The following is a 20,650-nucleotide window of genomic DNA, read 5'->3' as shown; positions in this document are numbered from 1 at the left end:
ATTAAGAAACCCACCCACAGCATCGTGTCTTTGCGGAACACAAAAAAAAAAAAAGAAATAATACTAAGACGTTGAGTGGAAATTTGTTTCATCTACTTTAAACCCATTTCATTAATTCTATTCCACTTTGTGAGATAACAAATGTACACTATTGACAAGCAACGAGCGATTCAATTAATCAACGATTTTGGAATTCGCTGTTATTGTTATTATCACGTCATTGCATATTATTTGGTAGGCATTCACGTGGGCTCAATGAAATTCTCATATCGGGCTACATTGTTGTGGGCGGTCATCTCTCCTCTGCAGTTTAATACGTATAAATATTTATAGTTATACGCCGTTTTACAATTAGCCTAATTTTCTACATCATAGTATGTTATGTACACACGCGTAACTACAAGTTAGGTACTTTTGACTGACGATGAGTAGGTAAACACCGAGTTTCAAAAGTGTCACTATCTCTAGATATTTGTCGAATTACTGGCATATTTCGGTTTACCGTTAATGTGTGAGGTTTTATTATGTGTATGACTATATTATGTCACAATATATATTGAAAATGATATTGTGTCTTCATGAAAATACAGCATTAAATTATAATTTATCTATTTTACACAGACAAGACTTACGTAAGGACTACCCGTTGACTAATTTTTCTATATCCATCTCACGATGCTATTATTTAAAAGAGCAAAAATTGTACGTTTCAAAAATATCTCTATAGGAATAAACAACAACAGATTCGAAGCTTTTATTATTGATTGTTATCGGTATTTTACTGAAACATCCTGTACGTTGGTGAATTATCTAATCTTCGCGTGAGTTGAATGCTGGAATAGGCACTACGGTTCCCAAGGCCGCGTTTAACTTAGCCATCGTCGAAATCTCCATACACTATACTGGTTGGAAAGAGATCACTGAAATCACTGAAAGAGATGCCTTGTAAGCAGCTCAAAAAAGGTAATCGTCATTTAGAAATTTTTCGAATCTGTGTAGGGTTGGGCGTAAATATACACATAATAAACGTCGCTAGTGCTTCATACAAAAATGCAAGCAAACAGATTATTCAAAATCATGAGATATCAATTACTTAAAACTTAATTTACGTTTCCCATTTTCTGAGTGATATATATTTTATGGAAAGCTCGCACAAATATTTCGAAAAGTTATGATATTATAGAAGTTTCTTATTATCATATCTTTTAATCTTCAACTAAAAATTAGTTCTCAGAATTTTCGAAACCATTCAAAATACAATAAAGTTTTATTTAAAATTAATTTAAATTTTTTGTGGTTCTGAATTGTGCCCAACTTGGAGGTACTCTGTGTCTCCTACGTCAGAAATTTTTGATTATGCTGCTTGCTCTCTTATCGTTAGCTTAACAATGGCAAGTTAATAGAAACAAGCTCAGTGCGCATGCGCTTTCATCCCTGACTCAATAGCTCTCTCTTCGAAGCGGAGCCGACCTTTTTCGGACAAACTGAAAAGTTAGACCAGTTAGACCTTGCAGATTGACACAAAATATTTGAATGGAAGCAGTTTGGAAAAAATGTTCCAGTAAATTCAACTGATGGAATTTGATTCATAAATGAAACAGAATATTCTAGTGTACGGATTTTACCTTACTTCAAATTTTTTAACTAGAAGGATGATAAAAATTAAAGAAATTAATTGACTATCGATGCAAAGAAAATTATTTATTAATGATTATATGGATAAAATATACTTCATCAATTCTGACTCGTGAACAAATGTAAGTTTCAATTATGGGTTTATTAGCAATATTCTTGATAATACGAGGAATAGAACAATTTATAGTACAAAATAGTATGATTTAATATATTTAGTACGACATGCGACATGAGTACTGTTTTGCATCGCTTCCAGGAAGCGCTATATCACCTAAAATACGGCTTTATCAAAGGTTGACATGATTCACAGGCAGGGTCTGATTATCAACAGCATTCTTTGAAGCTTTGTAATAGCTAACACGACCTTAAATCAAATGGAAATGCTATTGTTTATTTAGGAGTGTTGCATAACTTATACGTAGAAGGCGTGTCACGTTCTGTTCACCACTTGAGTGTTTAACATTGCAGCTCATTGCAGTAAAATAAAGTAACATAGTTTCAAAGCAGTAAAAAGATATTATATGATAGACATTATATGTAACCAAAATCTCAGGAGTTCGGTTTATCAAAACTGTTCTATACTTGGCCGACTAAACAACAAGCATACTTTGTTGCGTCTACACGCTGTACTTAAATAACGATAGATATCGGAATAATCGACTCCGAGAAGAAAAGGGTTTCATCATTACCGTAAACCTTCCTTTTCTTTCTGCCGTCGTTTATTGTTGTAGATCTAAAAAATGATTTAAAGTGATAATAGAAACATAACGGTGCACCATGCAACCATTTCTTATTCATCATTAGTGACCGACTAAAAGCTAAACGAAATAAAGTTATAATACGATTACGAATATATGGAATCATGTATTTGAAGTAAATGGCAATTTTTTTTATCACTTACCTTTTTACAAATCGAAATTTACACTATTTTTTATCACCTTCTTACCTTGGTAAATAATTATGATCGACCAATACTATTCATATCTATCGATATTACCAAGCATATCGGGGGCTTAATCGGGCTCTGAAATGAGTTTAACCTCCGCCGCGCGGCTATGAGTGCGCACGTCTACACGACAACTTTAGCCTGTCTGAACTTACCGAGTTAAACTTCGCGTGTGGACCAGGTACTACTTCCAGTAACTCATATAGTTAGACTCGATAGTTAGATACAGGTCCGCTTTATCGGTTCTTCGCTTTCGGGTGTATTCCGAAATATACTTCCAGTACTGCCGACCGTGACGTCACGCAGTCAACTGCAAACTGCGTTCCATTTTTACTTCGAGTTGCCAGTTGCAGTAAAATCGGAACGCTACCATATATGTAATAAACGCTACACCGAGGACGCGGCTATCTCTCAAGTACTGCAACTGCCTCACGTCCCAGACCGCAGCAGTCGCAGTCAACAATGTCACAAATTTCATGACGTCACTGACAGGCGGCAGTAAGCTGTCGCGCAATTTCGGTACACGGTTGCTAGTACTTGCAGTACTGCGAGTATATTTCGGAATACACCCTTGATTATGACCCTCATCCGAGCGTTTTGATTGGTACAAAGTATATATTCACTGCGGAATAGCTGCCCAAATCCAATCAGATCATCTATTCAATACTTCGATAAAGGATGGCGGCGAAAATGGGAGTAACCGACCGGACTCTGTTCAACTCAACCAGTTAAAAATGCTATTAGACTATTCGTACAGCCGTCGAAGTTTCGCAGATAACAAACCTCTCCCCCCCGTGTCGAAATTGTGTATACAGACTGATTCGCATCCCCGCGGTTCATGAAAAGCGGTGTTTAATATTGTTCTAAGAGAACGTGTTTACTATGCGCAGTAAAATGATACTAGCGAGGATCCGATGAGGTACTCAACCTCAAAAATTGCCGGCAAGTGTTCGCAGCAGCGTTAGGCGTGTCACAGTTATTGGAGCCGTTTACAATTGGTTACATCTGTGTGTGTACACGATATATATACATATATTTTTTATATTGTAACTTCTGCTCGTTTCATCCAAAGTGTGCCAAACAGAAGTCTTGAGACAATTACCGGACTCAGTATCAATGAGCGTTGAATAAATAAGTATTACGAGACTCGGTAAGTGGTCGCGATGAAAATCAACGGAATGTATTTTGTCGCCCGTGTCACCATCATCATCACCACGACCCGCATCAGCTGATCGTGTCAAATTGACATGTAGATTTAGTTTGTCAAATTATGTCTAATCCTTGTGCGCTACGAGCATTTACCTCCTCAATGTTTTCGTGAAGGGAGTGAAAAGAACGAGTAGAGAAAACGGTATAGAGAATAAGGAGATATTCGTGAGATCGTCGGTCGTCGAGATCGTCGTGAGATATTAAAAAATTAGAAAGCTATCAAGTTATGGGCAATAAGAATAGTTGCTGTGTTTACGCAAGCCCTCAAACAGGGCGGAAGGAATTAGGGCGTGAGTGCGGAGGCAGAGGGCTAGAGGAACATCTTCCAGAGGGTGAAATCAGTGCGAATAACTTGCAACATATAAGCGAGCGTGAACCAGAAGATTGGGACTCGGACCCATCGCTACATCCATGTGCAGGCACAATTTTTATGGAGCGATCTAAACAGGCAATTGAAAGTGAGTTTTATTTTTCTATAATTCTGTGTCAATCTGTACGTCGCTACACTGAATTGTTCTCAATTTTGCAGATGGAATGGTTAGGAAAAAAAGTCAGCACCAAATTGCTGACACAAGGACGTTGAAGAAAAGCAGCAGTTGTAGTACCATCTATCTTGATGATAGTACCGTTTCGCAACCCAATCTTAAAAATACCGTTAAATGTGTCGCGTTAGCTATATATTATCACATTAAGAATCGAACGTCGCAACGTCAAATCGACATATTCGATGAAAAACTTCACCCACTTACGGTGAAAGACAATGCTATGAGTACTTTTAATACAAGTACTAATCTATTTGGTTATTCAAATTGCAGGTGTGTTAACTGAATTTTGTGTTTCAGAGAGATGGTGTTTCTGAAGACTATCACAGACATAATCCAGAGCATAAGCAAATATACAAGTTTATTAGAACATTGTTTAATGCCGCTCAGCTCACAGCTGAATGTGCTATTATAACACTAGTTTATCTAGAACGGCTTCTCACTTATGCCGAAGTTGACATAACTCCTGCTAATTGGAAGCGAATCGCACTTGGTGCCATACTTTTATCTTCCAAGGTGTGGGATGATCAGGCAGTGTGGAACGTTGACTATTGTCAAATACTTAAAGATATCACTGTGGAAGACATGTACGTACTTATACCATCACATTACTCGATTCTAAATGCATAAATTCGTTTAATCTAGAAATCTGAAATATCACATCGCAAAATACAATACTTGTGTGCATATTAGGGGTAAAAATATAGAAGGATCAGAAAATAGAAGGTTTATAATATCAAATTTTAAAGGAAGCAAAAGGCATTTTTTTCGCACTAAGAAATAGAATAGAAAAAATGCATTAAATTCTAGAAGTTGACTGATCTGCTTCACATGGAATAACAGGAAAGTTTCTCTTTAATGTTTTGGCCCACGCATACATGTATGGAATACATGGATGTATATTTCCCATTTAATAACTCATCGAAGTCTTGTGTGGTTAAATTTAATGCACAGTAAAACACTACAATCCAAATTGTTGAAAGAAAACATTGAAAGTTTCAAGTTAGAATCACTCTGTAGGTGATGTGAGCCACTTAAGTTACCTTAGCGTGACTTGCAGATTTTGCTGAATCTTCGCATACTAATAGAGCAGTTATAAATAATATAGTATATATTTTTTCGTGTTGGCAATGGTTCAGCTTTGAGGGTGAAACAGCCCCTATTATTTGTCAACTTGTGAAAGAATTGCCGAATAACTTGAAATTAAGGCATTGAAAGATAGTATATTGTATGCAGCTATGTTCACTCCAATATTCGACGTACGCGATCGTAGCACTTGCCTTCGATTCGTGCCGCCAACTTCACACTTTTTAGAAATTGTCCAGTTTTCACATTTGTAACACAAGATACTGTGTATGAGAGCTGTAATAACACGAGTCAGATATCGCGGATCTGCACGTGTGACATACGTTATCTTTCGTAAGAGCTGTGAAAGGAAGTTAGATTTGAGAAACACCAAAGGTGCCACTCACAGTGCGTGAAATTGGGATCAGGTAATTTACACTCAATGACGCAGTGTGTAATATTGAATTATTTGAAAGAGCACATGCGCCAAAGAAAACCCTAGTGTGTAAAACTGAACATCTCAGTTGTGTGCATATACCGTTGTCTTATCGCACTATTCGGAAATTAGGCACTTCAAGCAGCATGCTTCAAAGGCTTTGAAATCCGAACGTTCCAATCAGGTGGTGGAAAAAGAATTACATATGTTAGTTACAGGAATTGAAATAATATTTTTAGTTACAGGAACGCAAGATGAAATTTTACACACCAGTGTGTGAAATCTTACGTCCGTTTAACCCTTTCGGCCCTATCGGTGACTGTAGTCACCCAACGCCCGACGCTCGCTCTGTCCGAGGGGTGACTATAGTCACTCAACGCCTGACGCTCGCTCTGTACGAGCGGTGACCATGGTAACCCAACATTTGACGCTCGTTATGTACGAACGGTGACCATGGTAACCCAACATTATGTTATAATTTTTTAAGCATTTTTTTTACGAGCGACTGCACTAGCTCTGCGTAAGATAGCGTGGGATTGTGCGTCTGACAGGTGCTTGCAGTTGTTCCGCAAGTACGGACGCCTGCCGCGACTGCTCGATCAGCGGGGACGGCGCGACGTAGAATGCGTCCGTACCGAAAGGGTTAATGAACATCTGTTTTTGCACGAGTATGCATAAGTACGCGATTTTGTTTTTTTATTTTACCCTCTAAACTGAGCCATTGCCTGTATAAAAAAATATATGTCGAATCTTTGTGACTAGTCTACAAATACGACAAGTTTCAACAAAATCGATGAGTAACATTTGTCCATATATTCCCAAAACAAAACCAGCTTCTGAATTTTGTTGCAGGAACGAATTGGAAAGGCAGTTTCTGGAAATGCTACAATTTAATATAAATGTCCCTTCAAGCGTGTACGCAAAATACTACTTCGACCTCCGCACGCTTGCAGAGGCTAATGAACTAACATTCCCTAGTGAACCGCTTAGCAAAGAGAAGGCACAAAAGCTTGAGGCAATGTCCAGGGTATACGAAGACAAAGTAACGGCAGAAGTATTACGTAAGGGTATTAAAAAATGGTCCAGTTTGGACAATGTGTGTATAGGTGGACCGAGACGTAGCATTGCTATCCTTTCTTAAAACCATTATGGCATATAATGATGCTTCTACACTTACACTTTGGACGAATTAAGTGCGTACGTGGAAAAATGCTCAAACTGTCTCTCCTTCTCTCTCTCGACGTTTGTGGCGGTTAAATCTGCTTTGAACAAGTAACAATTTCACCCCAGTTACCTGAACCACTACCCAAATGCACTAAATTGGTTGTATAATTTATTCCCTATAGGCATATTCGATTAAGTTGCATTTGAAATATCGACTGAAACTCGTTAATCATTTTTCAGCGGCTCTAGATTCCGTTCTGAAGTGAATGTGTAGAATCTCCATTTATACAGCTTTTCAATCTTCCATCCATTGCAAACTATGTAGCAATTTTTCTTTTACTTCATGCTTCATCCTGCCACCAATATGATATGTAAGAGCTTATGCTCCTAGAAATAAAACAACATTGTGATATTCAACTGTCATAATAAGATTTAAAAAAAAAAAAGGAAAAAAATATGTAACCCTAAGCATTTATATTATATTATCATTAGGAGAACTTATACTTGTTTTGTCGCAGATTTTAATCTAAAAGAAAAATGTAAATCTAATCGTATGCTTTGAACAAGCAAAGGTAGGTGACCAATAGAATAGTGTTATAAATTCAACAAGATCCTAATATAATCATCTGCACAGTTTTGGTGCTCTTCAACGTATATTTTATAATTTGTGATATTAAATTTGGATAATCTTCAATGAGCCAAAGTAGCGGGAACCATTTTTGACAAGCAAACTTATAAACTTTTTGACGAAAACTCACATCAACGTCAGATTCTCCCTAAACTTAACACTGTTTTCTTTGTTAATTTCCCATATTTCTACACATTAATCTAATGAATTTACCCCCATCATGTGATGATCCTGTAAACTGCCATTTTATACATGTAATTTTTGTTCGTTTTCAATCAAATTGAATCATCAATCAGTGAATGTAATTAAATTCGTTATACATATTATACATTTGTCCCTTTGTAGGATACACCATCATTTTAATGGTCCACTGTACGCATCATTCACATTGGATATATTACAACATTTTTTGAATTGGGATCACATCATGTTTTTATAGTATTAGTCAACGACGAATAAGAATGAGAAACCGTTGAAGGTTTAAACCTTGCATAACAGTTGAAAATAATTCCACATAAAAACTATTAGATGAAAGTTATAATTATATATGTAAATATATACATTTCTACTTTATTGTATTGGAAAGAAACGATTTCATATTGCTTGAAGTCTAGTAATAAAAATTAGTAATAAAAAATGTACCTGCCTGTATTTTAATATCACACGACAGTGTGTCATTCAACTTCGTATTTTATATTGTGAAAAAAATGAAAAATTCGAATATTCGTTTTACTGATCTAAGAAAGAAGTAAATATGTGCCGAATTATATGCATATATATCGACTCATGTTGAAAAATTACGAATAATATATACAATTATATACGCATTTCGTCTGTATGTAAGCATTTTATGGCAATCATGTACAACACTTATGTTTACAGAGCTGACGCCTATATAACTAGAGTATGACAGAATTTGCCCTAAGTGTTTTTTGTTTTACCTTGACTGTGAAAATAACGAGTGCTTCGAAGAAGAATTTGGAACACGTGAAAAATGAAAAAAAGGTAATTAGCTGAGAACCATATTGTTTATAATTAAGTGTAAAGTTTTAATAAATTATCCTCAGAGCTACATAATAGATATAATAGTAATAATAATTTTATATATGTATATGATAAAAAGCACACACGCATTGCAAAATCATTATATTCACAAGTTTATTTTCATCCTCGTATAATAATTCATAATTTATCATGATGTTTATCTTCTTCCAATCAAATTAATATACAATATATTTTATATCAATATTAGAATAGATAATAAGTGTTATATACGATACGATCTAATAAAGAAAGTTTTTTATAATAATATATTATATAGCAGCAGGAATGGCTCCCCACTATCTTACATGATTTTGCGTGCCCAAATCGTCGTCGGTGTTATTACCATTTATGTAATTATATTATTATTATTATTACTATTACTTATTACATGTATCATATCACCTATATGATTTATTATCATTATTATATAATGTATTTTATTTATATATATTTATATATTTATAACGAACACCACCCATTACTGCTAGTATTACGAATGGGAATTAAAACACCGCCTGCTTTCAAGCCTTAAACAACAATGCAGGATGTTGCTGAAAGTTGTAGTAGAGACCCATGCTACGCTGATCGCTCGAGCAAAAATGTCTGTGCCTATACATCCCATTCTTTATAATTTAGTAGCATTTCCTCGTGTTTCTGTTTCTTTTTTTTTCTATCATCCCACTCATTTGCAGACACATTCACGCTGTGTGTTTGTTTATCTTTCCTGAATATGGTACATATCTGCAATTAGACATCAATCGTAGATTCCACGTATTCCATAACAATTTACCGATTACGAGACATTGAACAGTACCCGTTTATTTGTGAAAATACCGACAAGGACCGTAATATATACTGATAGATCTATTTTTCAGTAAAAACAATATTTCCGCCTACCGCAAATCCCCGTCGCAAATGGATAAAAAAAATTTGGATTTGAACGTTTTTGCCCTCTGCAAAACATGTTATATAGTAGTTCATAGGATGTTTGAAGAAAAAAAAGTTTACTCGATTAGATATGTTAATATTTAAGCAAGCTGGGAATTGTCCATTGAAACAACTGTACATAGAAGAATTAAAATTTTATTTGTAATAATGAAAACTTGACAGCTCACGAGGTGCTGCTGCAATATAAATGGTATATAAGGAGTACCATTTGAATACACTCATTACTTTTGAAGATTGATCGCTATCCATTTATAAATAATAGTCACTGTGGCGATAAATTCTTGACAACCTGTTTCACTATGCAATTCATTGAGATTTGACTGAGGATAATTTTACAAGTTTTTCAATTGGAGAGAAAGAAGCTTTGTTGTTACACGATTGAACAAGTTCAAATCCATCTTAATATAAGAATTATATTACAAAAATGTATCTAGTTAACATAAATGCAATGTACAAATAAATTTTCCGCTTGCTTTGTAGGATTCCAAGAGGCATTAAACCTAACAGCTACAACAAAAATATGTAACAAATTAATATTATCATACATTACACGTACTGTTTGTGAAAAATCACTTGCAGCAGTTGCTAGTGGTTGTCTTTTGTCCTTCTACTTCAACTAATCGACGACCTTGACCACTGGTACCTGCACTGCCGGTTTGTTCATTCTTTGGAAGCTTCTTAGCTGAAACATTTTGCAAAGCAGAGTCACTTGCAGGTTCGTCAATTTTCGTTGACTGTCAAAAAATGTCGATCTCGGTGGGAGATTAAATCAACTAATTTTTGGGTATATTAGAAATGAAATTACCGATAGCTAAGAATATATCGTTGACGTTCATGGCAGTTTTTGCAGACGTCTCCATGAACAGGAGACCGTTTTCATCTGCGTAAGTCTGGGCCTCGTCGAACTCGACGACTCTTTTGTTACCCAGATCAGACTTGTTACCTGCGAGTGCTATAACTATGTTTGGGCTCGCTTGCCGTTGAAGTTCCTTCACCCACGTTGTAGCACGTACGAATGTATCCTAATATTGATATAAAATTTAGTCAATTGGCATACCGAATCTTGTATTGAAAACGCATTGAATTAAAAGTAAACAGAATGTCAGATCTCCCTGTTTTACCCACGAATCCAGCAAATCATGTTTGACTGTTCTCCCCACTCCTGACCTACAAAATCTCTCTAAACTTAGGAAAATCATGGCGCATACGGTCAAAATTATCTTTCATGATTGGGGAAAGTTGACAAAAAATACTGTCAATATACTCGCAGCTGATTGTGACTCGCTTTGCAGTTACAGCACTCTGGACTCCAGAACTGAACACGTTATCATAGCGCAAATATAGTTTTCCAAAGTTTGAAGCGATCTTATCAACAAAGATAGAATTTGAAGGTCCGACATCCTCTTAATAAACATGAGTAATACCTGATTTGTTATATCGTAAACAACAATAGCTGCCTGTGCACCGCGATAATACATTGGAGCAAGACTATGATAGCGTTCCTGTCCTGCTGTGTCCCAAATTTCAAACTTAACAGTCGTATCGTCCAAACATACGGTCTGTGTTAGAAAAGCAGCTGAAAATTAAACGTGTCATTTGAGATCTGACGGAACAAAAATAATAATTTGCGAAACGGTGTAACAAATAATTCCTAATGTCTTTTTTCCGAAATTTTTCACGCATTTTGAATTGTCACAGAGCGTTAAAATTAGGGATATTATAAACACCCTAAAATTTAAATCGCATTGATATTTTGTTATTGCAGTAGTAATATGTGAAATGGCTTATGCGGAAAAAATAAACATTCTGTAGCCATGATTCCAAAAACACCATAGGTCAATCAACACGATAACCTAAGTCCAGATAAAACGACGGATCGACGTATTGGTCCAAGCATATAATTCCGAAATTGAAAATGCACATTGTCATACTTTCAAGCAATATATAAATCCTGCCAGATTTATTACTCACCTCCTATCGTACTTTCTTGATATTCATGAAACTGACCCTTAACAAACCTAAGTACCAGACTAGATTTGCCTACTGCAGATTCTCCAAGTAACACCAATTTAAACTGACAAATTTTTCCTTGCGTGGAACCGTTTGGCCTTTGGGCCGTACTCCGGCTAGCCATAGTGACCTGCATCAAGTTAAACGTGATTTTCATTATTCAAGTGGTCAATCAATTGATTGCTTTGTCATTTCATCTACTGTAATAGTGTTAGATCGATGTAACCTTAAGTATAGTAGTTTCCAAACAGTATCGATCACGCAATTGATAACTATTCAGATTCATCAATGCAAAAAATGTAATCGTGGATTGATATTAATTGGAAAGAATGAAGTTTTTAAAATCAAAATACCAGTTGAACCTTTCGTCTGCAGATGGGGTTAATTTGAGCCCAACTTTTTCTTTGTACTTGAATAGCACTAAATGGTAGTATAAACATCGAGCATGATTTTCGATGGTTACATTTTGATTTATGCAAATCTGACTGAGATATTCAAAGCCAGATATTGTCTGGAGTCAGATTGCCCCATATGCAATCGATGAGTCGTGGCGTAGGTGTGCAGACGAAGGATTGATACGAGAGTCGAACTCAATCGAGCATTCGAAGCTTTAATCAACATTTTTCTAAACTGGGATAGATTATTTCTGCCTAATCCGATCAGTGAGAAGAATAATGGAAATGAAAAGCATCTTCAATAGGCGATCACCGCCACTTGTTAGCAATTATCAGGAACTGAAAATGTGTAGACAGAGGAGAATTGCAAAAATAAAGGATGCGTAATTAATACCAGAATATAAACCAGATAAGAATGTGTCTGATTAAGTGACCGTGAAGTGTGTAAACCTATGACAAACATACACAGAGTAGCAGTAACTCAAGGCCTGAATATAACAGCAACAATTTTTCAGAAGAGAGAAAAAAATACAACCTAATAATAATAATATTACTTATAGAGCACTTTGAACTCGTCAGACAATGACGGTGACGGCAATGAATCCGATGACAAATATTGTTATTAATTTCATTATCTCTTTTATCTAATATGGAACTGTCATTCAAAAAAAAAAAAAAGGAAACAGCCTTCCAAAATCAGGAGTACTATATTCGCTTTTGTTAAAGGAGAAATCGAATGACCATGGAAAAATTGAAACTGAAAAAAAAAGAAACGATTGTAAGTTCATTATTATCATTATTATTATTATTAAATATAAACCGCACTCTTCAAGTATATATTGTATATAAGTATATAACATAATACTGTAATTTCATTAGTAAACACAACTAATAGAAGAAAACAAGGTATTATTGCGCGAACGCGGTGACGATACACGACCTACCATGATGACGACCATTCAAGAAGGGCGAGAGGGGGAAGTTAATAGCCACGAAGAAAGAAGAGAAAAGTGACGGTGGAAAGGAAATGAAGTAGGGAGAGAGGGGAAGGGAGAAAGAGGAGAGATAGTAAAATGAGAGTGTGCAATGGAAGAAGGGAGGAGGTGATTAATTTTCATGTATATCGTCAGAGCATATTCCCCGGCGACATTAAACTCACGCGAGCTGGCCTCGAATTTCGCAAAACTGAGTGATCTCAAACCACTGCGATCACTACCCGAATTGATACAGCACTGAGCAACAGACATGCCTGATGCGACGGTTACCGCCTCCCGCGGAATGTCACCACTGTGTTAATGATAAAAGAGGTCTGCCGTCATATAACGCACATATTCAATTACCCAGAGGAGAGGAGAACACGAGCCGATACAAGCGAGGGACCGAAATCATGGGTGTTGTTATCGGTGCCGCGTCACTGCCTGAACGGATCAACAGACCGACAGTAGGAAAACATTCGAATGTAATATTCGGGTCTCCGACTGCACAACTTGACTAATATTCCAGCTATCAGGATAGCGATAGATAATATGAACGTAAATAAGCACGCTCATTGTACCCTTTGCTATGATTGACGTATGGTTTATGCTCGCCGTCTAGATAAATACACACAAATACGCGTAGGGAATTGCGTGACAGTTGCTAGTTGTCTTTGACGTGATAGTTTCGCGAACGACTTGAGTCCGCTGATTAGCGATCAGGCTTGGCAGTTGACTTACGGGAGAGTTATTATTCTTACAGGCAAACTGGCGCATACGTGCAATAAAAAAAAAAGGAAAGAAAAGAGGAAAAAATTGCGAATGATGTACGACGTAGAGCGGACGGTAGGAGAGATTATCTCGGGCCTAACCTACGTTAACGGGATACGACGAATGACACTGAGAACCCACACGCACACAATAATTATTATTTCGTCGACACAAGATGATTATAATGATTGTGATTATTATATTGGGCAAACTAGAAATGTAATATTTTAACCATACAAATTACCCAAGATACTTTTCCAAACCGCGTATAAAAAGGAATGCAAACGAGTTAATAACTGTGGGATATTTTTCGTGATATATTTCCAACTTCACTTCCCTTTTCCTTTTACACTCGCTTGAGCAGCGCACCCTCTACTATTCCCGAACATCTCAGTCAAAATGGCCGTTGCCAATCTACCAATCGTCATCTGACATAAATCAAACTGTTACTTGCACGGTAAGATCGTGTTACAGTAAGAATGGACTCTATGTATGAGGTGTGAAATAAAATTAAGCATGTTATAACGTGGTTTAAAATGTCAACGGTATATCTTCAACCAGTGTTGATTATTAATATGAACCGGATTTGACCATTACCTTAGGAAAATGTCCAGAATTCCTTTGTTTGTAAGGTGATTAGATGCGACCAGGATATGTGACTCGAATTGCTACTCGCATAACATACATAATATGACACAGAGTGGAATAATTAAAATGTTAACATAAATTACTCAGCACAGTAACAACTTATAACATAACCGAATAACAGGAATAAGATTCCGAGTCGAAAATGGCAACGGAAATATCAGCGATGCGATACGAAGACGTGCGAAAGCAGATTGGACACTATGCCAAGATGGATTACCATCCAGAGATAAGGCCTGTACGTTTGCTTGCCTTGTTTCAAACTCGCTAAAAACTCCTGTTCTATTGCCCAGAACATTGAACGTGTCACGTTCACCTGATAATTAGTGACGAGTATTGTCAACTACGAACTCTTGGAATTTTATACATTTATTGCCACTTGTTTAATATTCATTATGACCGTCAATTGAAGACGGATAAAGTCCTATTTTTACCGACTGAGTTATGTTCGAATGCACATGCCCTTAATTAAATATCTTCAGCCAACGACATTGCCTATTACAGATTCTGGTTGTGAGGGCAGAACTTTTTTCATTTTCCGCATGAACAATATCTTGGAATTTTGTAATAACCATAAGAAAAAACAACGTTTCAAATACTGATCTTTGACGTGTCATGCGGCTTTATTAAATACTTATTTACTGTAGGCTGGAACTGTGATTTTGGAAGATGGATTGGAAACGTGTTTTAAAGATTACAAACTCCAAGACAGTATTGATGCGTTGAAATCTAAATTGCATATTACTGATAAAAGAGAAGACGATGGCTTCAATCATCAATTACCGATTGGTACTGCTGACCTCGGCACTCACACTGGAGTATGTATGAGGGCAATTTATGTTCTTCAGCTTCTTCGCCGATGATATGAGAGCTTTTCTATTTAAACCAACCACGTTGGTCCAAGCGACCTTTTTCTCTGATATCGGTGATATATGTTATAGAATTTTGAAAACTTTCTGAGCTTTTGATCCGTTATATCAAGGTAAAAACCTGTTTGGAAATGACTAAACGGACACCGTTTCAATTGCTAATCTGTGAGCTAAGAGATACAGCTATGAACAGTTACTGGAAAAAAGAAGTTGGTAAAACTTCAGGCCAAAAATCAAATTTACCAAACGGCGTTGACCCTGTTACAACAATTTTTGGAAAACGCACTATGTCCAGTAACTTTCTTTAGTCATAAGCATTCGAAATCATTTACATATATTATTGGAAATTCTGACATTAGAATAAAAAAAATTTAGTCATTTGCGTCACAATATTTTAGATGGTACAGCAGCAGAATTGGTAAATCCTCGAAAAACTGTGACTGAAGTTATTTTAGCTTCTCGCATTGGCCATCGACTTTACAGGAAAAGTCACAATAATTATGATGTTTCTGAACAAATCAATCGAAAGTGAGCATTCTGTTGGAATTTTATTGCCACAAAAAATAGCGTTACTGATATTTTAAATAGATTGAATATGTTTATGATTTCCTTGCTTTAAATGATTTACATGTAATTGTTATTTACGACAGATATGTTGAGCCATTCAATAAAAATTACAAGTATGGCAAGAAAAATAGAATCGATAAAGAGGGTAGTCAAGTTAAGCAGTCGATGAGGTGGTTCAAGCAAGATGTTGCATCAATCGTTAGTAACCTCCAAGCAGACTTTATCAAGAGGACTCATGCTCCTCTTGGTCGTTCAGTGTGCCATACACCTGAGGTGTATTAAAACTTTTGCATTTTGGGATTTTGGAGACAAATCAGAAGTTGAAACGTGATCATTTCCGGAGGGGTTAACCTTTATTGAATTTAACTGAATTCATTCAAAGTTTATTAACCCCATGAAATCGACTAAATAACAGGAGTGTCAAGGTATTTTTTTTTTTATTCATAATAGAGAATATCTGTTCAAATAAATTCCCAGTAGGTTGATGTGTTAGAGGCGAAATATACAGCCAACGAGATATTGTGATTATTTGTTACATTATAAAAATTACTGTCATTATTCACTAATCCTTATGCCTTCTATGCCTATTATTTTTGTCCTTGTGCGTGTTTGTCCGATCGTCACTTTCCCTGTCCCATTCTCCATGCCGATTTGGTTTGGTTGATCGTTTTGATTGACTCAATCTATCATTAGGCGTTTTATCGCTATTCCTGCGCCCTTCATTTGTCTCGTGAGTGCTGCTAATACAGTTTCTATCAGTCTCTATATCCCAAACATCTTTCACGATTGATTTGTTTTTTAGTTTCTTTTTTGTCACTCGCGTTTTGTTTTTCTTCTTCTTTTTTTGGGTTTTTTCTTTCGCAGATTTCTTTTTCCAATGGTCGTCAGATTCAGAAGAACCTAGGAAATATAGATTTTTTTTCTTTCCTTTTTTACAGCAAGAGTGAAGAGTTACGAAAAATGACAAAAAAATTTCATTTCTTTACCTGACTTGTAAATTACTAAAAAACGAGTGGTCCACTGGTTTTTCCAGAAAAAAAAATTAGCAGTTTCAGGTACCGACTTTGGCATGAAATTCTAATCCCCCAAATAATCAATTTTAAGTTGGAAAATTTTAAAAATATACATATTCGCAATTTTTGCGATTGTAATCATTATTTAGAAATATGAAAAATTTCGTACTTGCAGTCTCGGATGATGATGACGACGACGATGAACTCGACGAGGATTCGGAACTAGATGAAGATGAACTGCTGGAACTAGACGACTCTTTTTTGTCTTCAACAAATTCTGGCACTACAGCTGGTTTCGGACGCGATTTCAAGTGTTCTCGTAATTCATCCCTGAAATTACAGCATTCATATAGAAAAATATTGTTGGAATTTCAATTAGTAAAAATGAATATAACTTACGTAAGACCACCCAGACCAATGGAAGTGAAAAAATTGATAGCAAATCTTGTATTCTTTGGATCATCTCGTGGAAATAAACCCTCGAAGGCTCCTTGCAAAGTCCTTTGAATCAAAAAAACAGTTTCAAATAGAAGAAGTACAACACATCAATATCTAATAAAGACATTACTTACACATCTTTCACACGCTGATTTAATTTTGAAAGTCCCATATACTCGGATAATTCTTGGAATAAAATTTTTATGAAGATACGACTAGAGCTGGTAGTGTCTTCTTCATTTAATTTTATGCAAGATAGAACCTCCCAAGAAATGGAATCAGTGAACAACAAATGAGCAAAGAATTTGGACACGTTACGTAGTTTGTTGGTGTCCAAACGATGTATTGTATCGTACGAATCGATGAAAATTTGTTCAAACGGCGTCACGTAGATTTTGTTAATCGCGCAAAATCGCTGAAAAAGCAAGTCATTCAATCAAAATACAGATGTTTCACAGAACATTGAGCAACCGCTAAGAAGCACTTACCCCAGCTAAGAGACCAAAGAATTTCTCATATGTCCTCATCTCTGCGCAACAGTCCAGGAACATGTGACATAGTTCAATTTCTTGCCCAGGCTTCAGCTGCATCTTCATCAATTTGTGCGCACATTCTTCAAAGTCGAGAGAAGAATGAATAGTTAAATAAATCGTTCTGCGCAACGCTGTTAAATTAGTTTCAGTGTTGTCGACTATAACATCTTCCTTTGCTTCTCCTGAAAGAATCCGTTTTACTTTATTACATCAAATATTACAGAATTTGAGGGACTTTTAATAAGGTAGGAAATAGTCACTGATATTATATTTTGGAAGGAATTACGCCTTCATCTCCACAATTACAAATTCCATCACAAATACATGTATCTGAAAAAACAAGTTACCTGTGATATTACTATCTTCCTCGTCAGAAGAGTTATCTTCTTCATCACCATCAGAACCATCTGAACCGCTACTGTCAGTATCAAGAATCTCTTTGCTCAATGCTTTATATTTTTCCTCTGTTGCAATGTAGTCCGGATCGAACTTGAAAACGTCTATGAGAAAAAAAAATTGATAGATGCCACATTTTGAAATGTCATGTTATAGCTATGCCGACAATTATGAAGTCAATGCAAGCCATATATTTGTGCAAGTCTTACTCAGTACATCTTGAGGGTCAGTTGCTTCATCCAAAGTCACAAGGTGAGTAAACTGGTTATCCTCTTCAACAAGGTCAAGCTCTTCATTCACAGCCTCGTGATCTTTAAATCCGTCTTTTCTAATTTGGAATATAACTTCTATCATATATTGTACCTGAAATATGTTCAAGTCAGTGGTGAAATTTAATTAAGAAACTATGCAGCATAATTAAAGTAAAATGGAACATCCTTAATAGATCATAAAATATTGAAACCAAACTAATGTCAACGTTTTATGATTTCAGGTGTTTCTACCTACTCTTTTATCCAGCTGTCCTTCATGTAAGATGTTGCGAAGCATTTCAAATATTGCCTCGATCCCTTTCTTGGAAACCTCTGTGAGTTTCATGCCACATTCTTTCAAAAATGCGATGGCAACTTCGACGGAGTCATCAGTTGGCGTCTCTACTAGTAAAGTTAGTATTTCCAAAGCTAAGATTTCATGGGCAACACGCTGGTTGACCAAATGGGCAACAAACGTGGCCGAAGAAATGCACTGAGCTTTATCATTACGGCGAAATCCACGCTTGAACTGTATGACTAGACGCTTGAGCAACAATTCACCAATATTAGGGAACTGAAAAAGAAATGATGTGAGCATTTCAGAATAATATTAAAAAAAGGAAACCAACATCAATAATATAAATCATGTACCTTTGAATTGATCACAGCAGTAAGTGCTGCATAGATAGGTGTGAAAGTAGGGGAGGCAGCTTGAGCCTGAATAATAGATCTCGCCAACAGGCCTCGACCTCTGACAATGTTCTCGTGTAACAATTCTCTAGTGATTAATCCGATATTGCTGGTGTTGACTTTATTAATGTATCCATGAATGGACTTTTTCAAGGCTTCCCAAGATATCCGCTGGTATGCAGCTCCCGATTTGTCAGTGATCTCAGCCTGCATCATGCGGAGTTTGGCTGGTGGAATGTAAGCACCACCAGTTTTCGATGTCAGAAGATCCACCGTTCGCTTTTGCGCTGGTGTAATTTTTTCTCGTTCATTTTCCACCGTGATCTGATTCTTTTCAGCACATGCGACATCCTCATCATTTTCTTTATCGTCGTAGCGACGTTTGGGTGATTCATTCCTCTCCTCGTGACGACCGCCATAAAAACGCTGTCCTATTCTTTCTTGTCTATTGGTCGGATACTTGTTCCAGTACTGATCGCTCCAATATCTACGTAGTGAACCATTGTCATTCGAGTCATGACCCTTTCGATACGATCTATCATTCTCATCTGTGGCTGTTTGCCTGTCGTCTTCACTTCGACGAGTTCGTTCCTTGTCATTCCTATGTCGTCTCCTGTCTCTATCTCTGCCATTTCTGCTACTGTTGTTGCTCCTGTAGTATTTAGAATCACTTTTCTCCTTTCGCCTACTGTGACGATCACTCTTATCTTCATAGTCTGAACCATCGTTCTTACGTTTACTTCTCCTCGAACGTTTATCGTGTTCAGTTTCATCGTCACTGTTTATCGATGGCGAACACCTCTTGTCAGGTTTGGCTTTCATTGTGTTCTCAGACATAATGAATTATTACCAATTATCACATCAATAATTACTATGAATAAGAATATTGATTGAAAAATTTATGACATTAAGCAGCGCGAATTTTATTTCTCTGTATTTAAAAAAGAATTGCTGTTTATAGTGCACTCAAATCGATAAAAATATGTAAGTTCGGACCACAAGGCTCATTATTGCCACAAGACACATGGAACCATTAACCCCAAAAAACTTGTAGTACAAAATGTCAGGTCGGAGCGCTGTGCGCGTAGTTTCGAACCACTCTAGTCGTGCTCTAGTCGATCCAACCGCGCCGGTATTACGATAAACTCGTATGCCAATGAACGGGGTAAAACCATGTATACCACGCGACAAATACGTTTACTGCAGCAAGACCACAGATCATAATTGATCCAAGTTATACACACTAGGTTTGTTCGTGCTAGCTACACTCTACACTCACGAGTGTAAAAAGAACTAGGGTAGTGTACTAGGGATTGCTGGGGAGTGTACGTTCGCTTCTCGAGTGTAGCTAAAATAGCGCGAACGCAATAGTGTAGAAGGTGCAGAGAAGTGGGGACAAGAAAATGGCGCACGCTACGTACAGCGCCATCGACGTCACGTCCGCTAAAACGAACGCGCAAGTGTACACTCCCCACGAAAGT

General features: G+C 36.6%; 4 protein-coding genes across 9 annotated transcripts; 2 read left to right on the top strand and 2 right to left on the bottom strand.

Annotated features, from left to right (window-relative positions):
- The first annotated feature begins 3,010 nt into the window (after positions 1-3,010).
- On the top strand, positions 3,011-9,254 carry CycY (cyclin Y). The gene is made up of 4 exons (XM_046612324.2): positions 3,011-4,248; positions 4,320-4,540; positions 4,633-4,919; positions 6,686-9,254. The coding sequence occupies exons 1-4, from the start codon at positions 4,017-4,019 to the stop codon at positions 6,972-6,974; spliced, it is 1,029 nt and encodes a 342-aa protein (XP_046468280.1). The 5' UTR covers positions 3,011-4,016; the 3' UTR covers positions 6,975-9,254.
- Positions 9,255-9,260: 6 nt separating this feature from the next.
- On the bottom strand, positions 9,261-14,509 carry Rab5 (RAS oncogene family member Rab5). 5 transcript variants are annotated; one of them, XM_046612331.2, is made up of 6 exons: positions 14,365-14,509; positions 11,589-11,757; positions 11,042-11,193; positions 10,423-10,639; positions 10,174-10,299; positions 9,261-9,410 (listed from the first exon to the last, which is right to left on the bottom strand). In XM_046612331.2, exons 2-5 carry the CDS (start codon positions 11,749-11,751, stop codon positions 10,187-10,189), a joined length of 645 nt encoding a protein of 214 aa, XP_046468287.1. In that variant the 5' UTR covers positions 11,752-11,757; positions 14,365-14,509; the 3' UTR covers positions 9,261-9,410; positions 10,174-10,186. The 5 variants fall into 5 exon arrangements, with proteins under 5 accessions (XP_046468287.1, XP_046468285.1, XP_046468286.1 ...); XM_046612329.2 differs by lacking the exon at positions 14,365-14,509 and adding an exon at positions 14,012-14,170; XM_046612330.2 differs by lacking the exon at positions 14,365-14,509 and adding an exon at positions 13,182-13,323.
- A 1-nt stretch (position 14,510) lies between these two features.
- On the top strand, positions 14,511-17,441 carry LOC124212386 (EF-hand domain-containing family member B). The gene is made up of 7 exons (XM_046612325.2): positions 14,511-14,650; positions 15,060-15,230; positions 15,395-15,575; positions 15,680-15,809; positions 15,932-16,273; positions 16,787-16,903; positions 17,037-17,441. Exons 1-5 carry the CDS (start codon positions 14,558-14,560, stop codon positions 16,128-16,130), a joined length of 774 nt encoding a protein of 257 aa, XP_046468281.1. The 5' UTR covers positions 14,511-14,557; the 3' UTR covers positions 16,131-16,273; positions 16,787-16,903; positions 17,037-17,441.
- Positions 16,257-20,396, bottom strand: ncm (pre-mRNA-splicing factor nucampholin). Of its 2 annotated transcripts, none has more exons than XM_046612316.2 (9): positions 19,131-20,392; positions 18,736-19,053; positions 18,438-18,591; positions 18,180-18,332; positions 17,788-18,014; positions 17,434-17,714; positions 17,261-17,362; positions 17,031-17,191; positions 16,257-16,748 (listed from the first exon to the last, which is right to left on the bottom strand). In XM_046612316.2, exons 1-9 carry the CDS (start codon positions 20,004-20,006, stop codon positions 16,411-16,413), a joined length of 2,610 nt encoding a protein of 869 aa, XP_046468272.1. In that variant the 5' UTR covers positions 20,007-20,392; the 3' UTR covers positions 16,257-16,410. The 2 variants fall into 2 exon arrangements, with proteins under 2 accessions (XP_046468272.1, XP_046468273.1); XM_046612317.2 differs by having other exon boundaries at positions 16,587-16,748; positions 17,035-17,191; positions 19,131-20,396.
- Positions 20,397-20,650: the final 254 nt, after the last annotated feature.

Source organism: Neodiprion pinetum, chromosome 2 (genome assembly GCF_021155775.2).
Source record: "Neodiprion pinetum isolate iyNeoPine1 chromosome 2, iyNeoPine1.2, whole genome shotgun sequence".
NCBI classification, from domain to species: Eukaryota; Metazoa; Arthropoda; class Insecta; order Hymenoptera; family Diprionidae; genus Neodiprion; species Neodiprion pinetum.
The sequence above is the reverse complement of the archived record's forward strand: the minus strand, read 5'-3'. Positions and strand labels throughout refer to the sequence as shown.

Excerpts from the sequence above, each read along its gene's own strand:
- LOC124212386 (XM_046612325.2), top strand. The coding sequence starts at position 14,558 with ATGGCAACGGAAATATCAGCGATGCGATACGAAGACGTGCGAAAGCAG. Across the intron at positions 15,231-15,394 it reads ACCTCGGCACTCACACTGGA|GTAAAAACCTGTTTGGAAAT; the intron begins GTATGTATGAGG and ends CGTTATATCAAG. Across the intron at positions 15,576-15,679 it reads TGGAAAACGCACTATGTCCA|ATGGTACAGCAGCAGAATTG; the intron begins GTAACTTTCTTT and ends ACAATATTTTAG.
- Rab5 (XM_046612326.2), bottom strand. Across the intron at positions 11,194-11,588 it reads TCAAGAAAGTACGATAGGAG|CTGCTTTTCTAACACAGACC; the intron begins GTGAGTAATAAA and ends TTTAATTTTCAG. Across the intron at positions 10,300-10,422 it reads CGATATATTCTTAGCTATCG|CTAAGAAGCTTCCAAAGAAT; the intron begins GTAATTTCATTT and ends AAAATGTTTCAG.
- ncm (XM_046612316.2), bottom strand. The coding sequence starts at position 20,006 with ATGTCTGAGAACACAATGAAAGCCAAACCTGACAAGAGGTGTTCGCCA. Across the intron at positions 18,592-18,735 it reads AAGGACAGCTGGATAAAAGA|GTACAATATATGATAGAAGT; the intron begins GTAGGTAGAAAC and ends AACATATTTCAG. Across the intron at positions 17,363-17,433 it reads AATCAGCGTGTGAAAGATGT|GACTTTGCAAGGAGCCTTCG; the intron begins GTAAGTAATGTC and ends TTTGATTCAAAG.
- CycY (XM_046612324.2), top strand. The coding sequence starts at position 4,017 with ATGGGCAATAAGAATAGTTGCTGTGTTTACGCAAGCCCTCAAACAGGG. Across the intron at positions 4,249-4,319 it reads ATCTAAACAGGCAATTGAAA|ATGGAATGGTTAGGAAAAAA; the intron begins GTGAGTTTTATT and ends TCAATTTTGCAG. Across the intron at positions 4,541-4,632 it reads AAAAACTTCACCCACTTACG|AGAGATGGTGTTTCTGAAGA; the intron begins GTGAAAGACAAT and ends TTTGTGTTTCAG.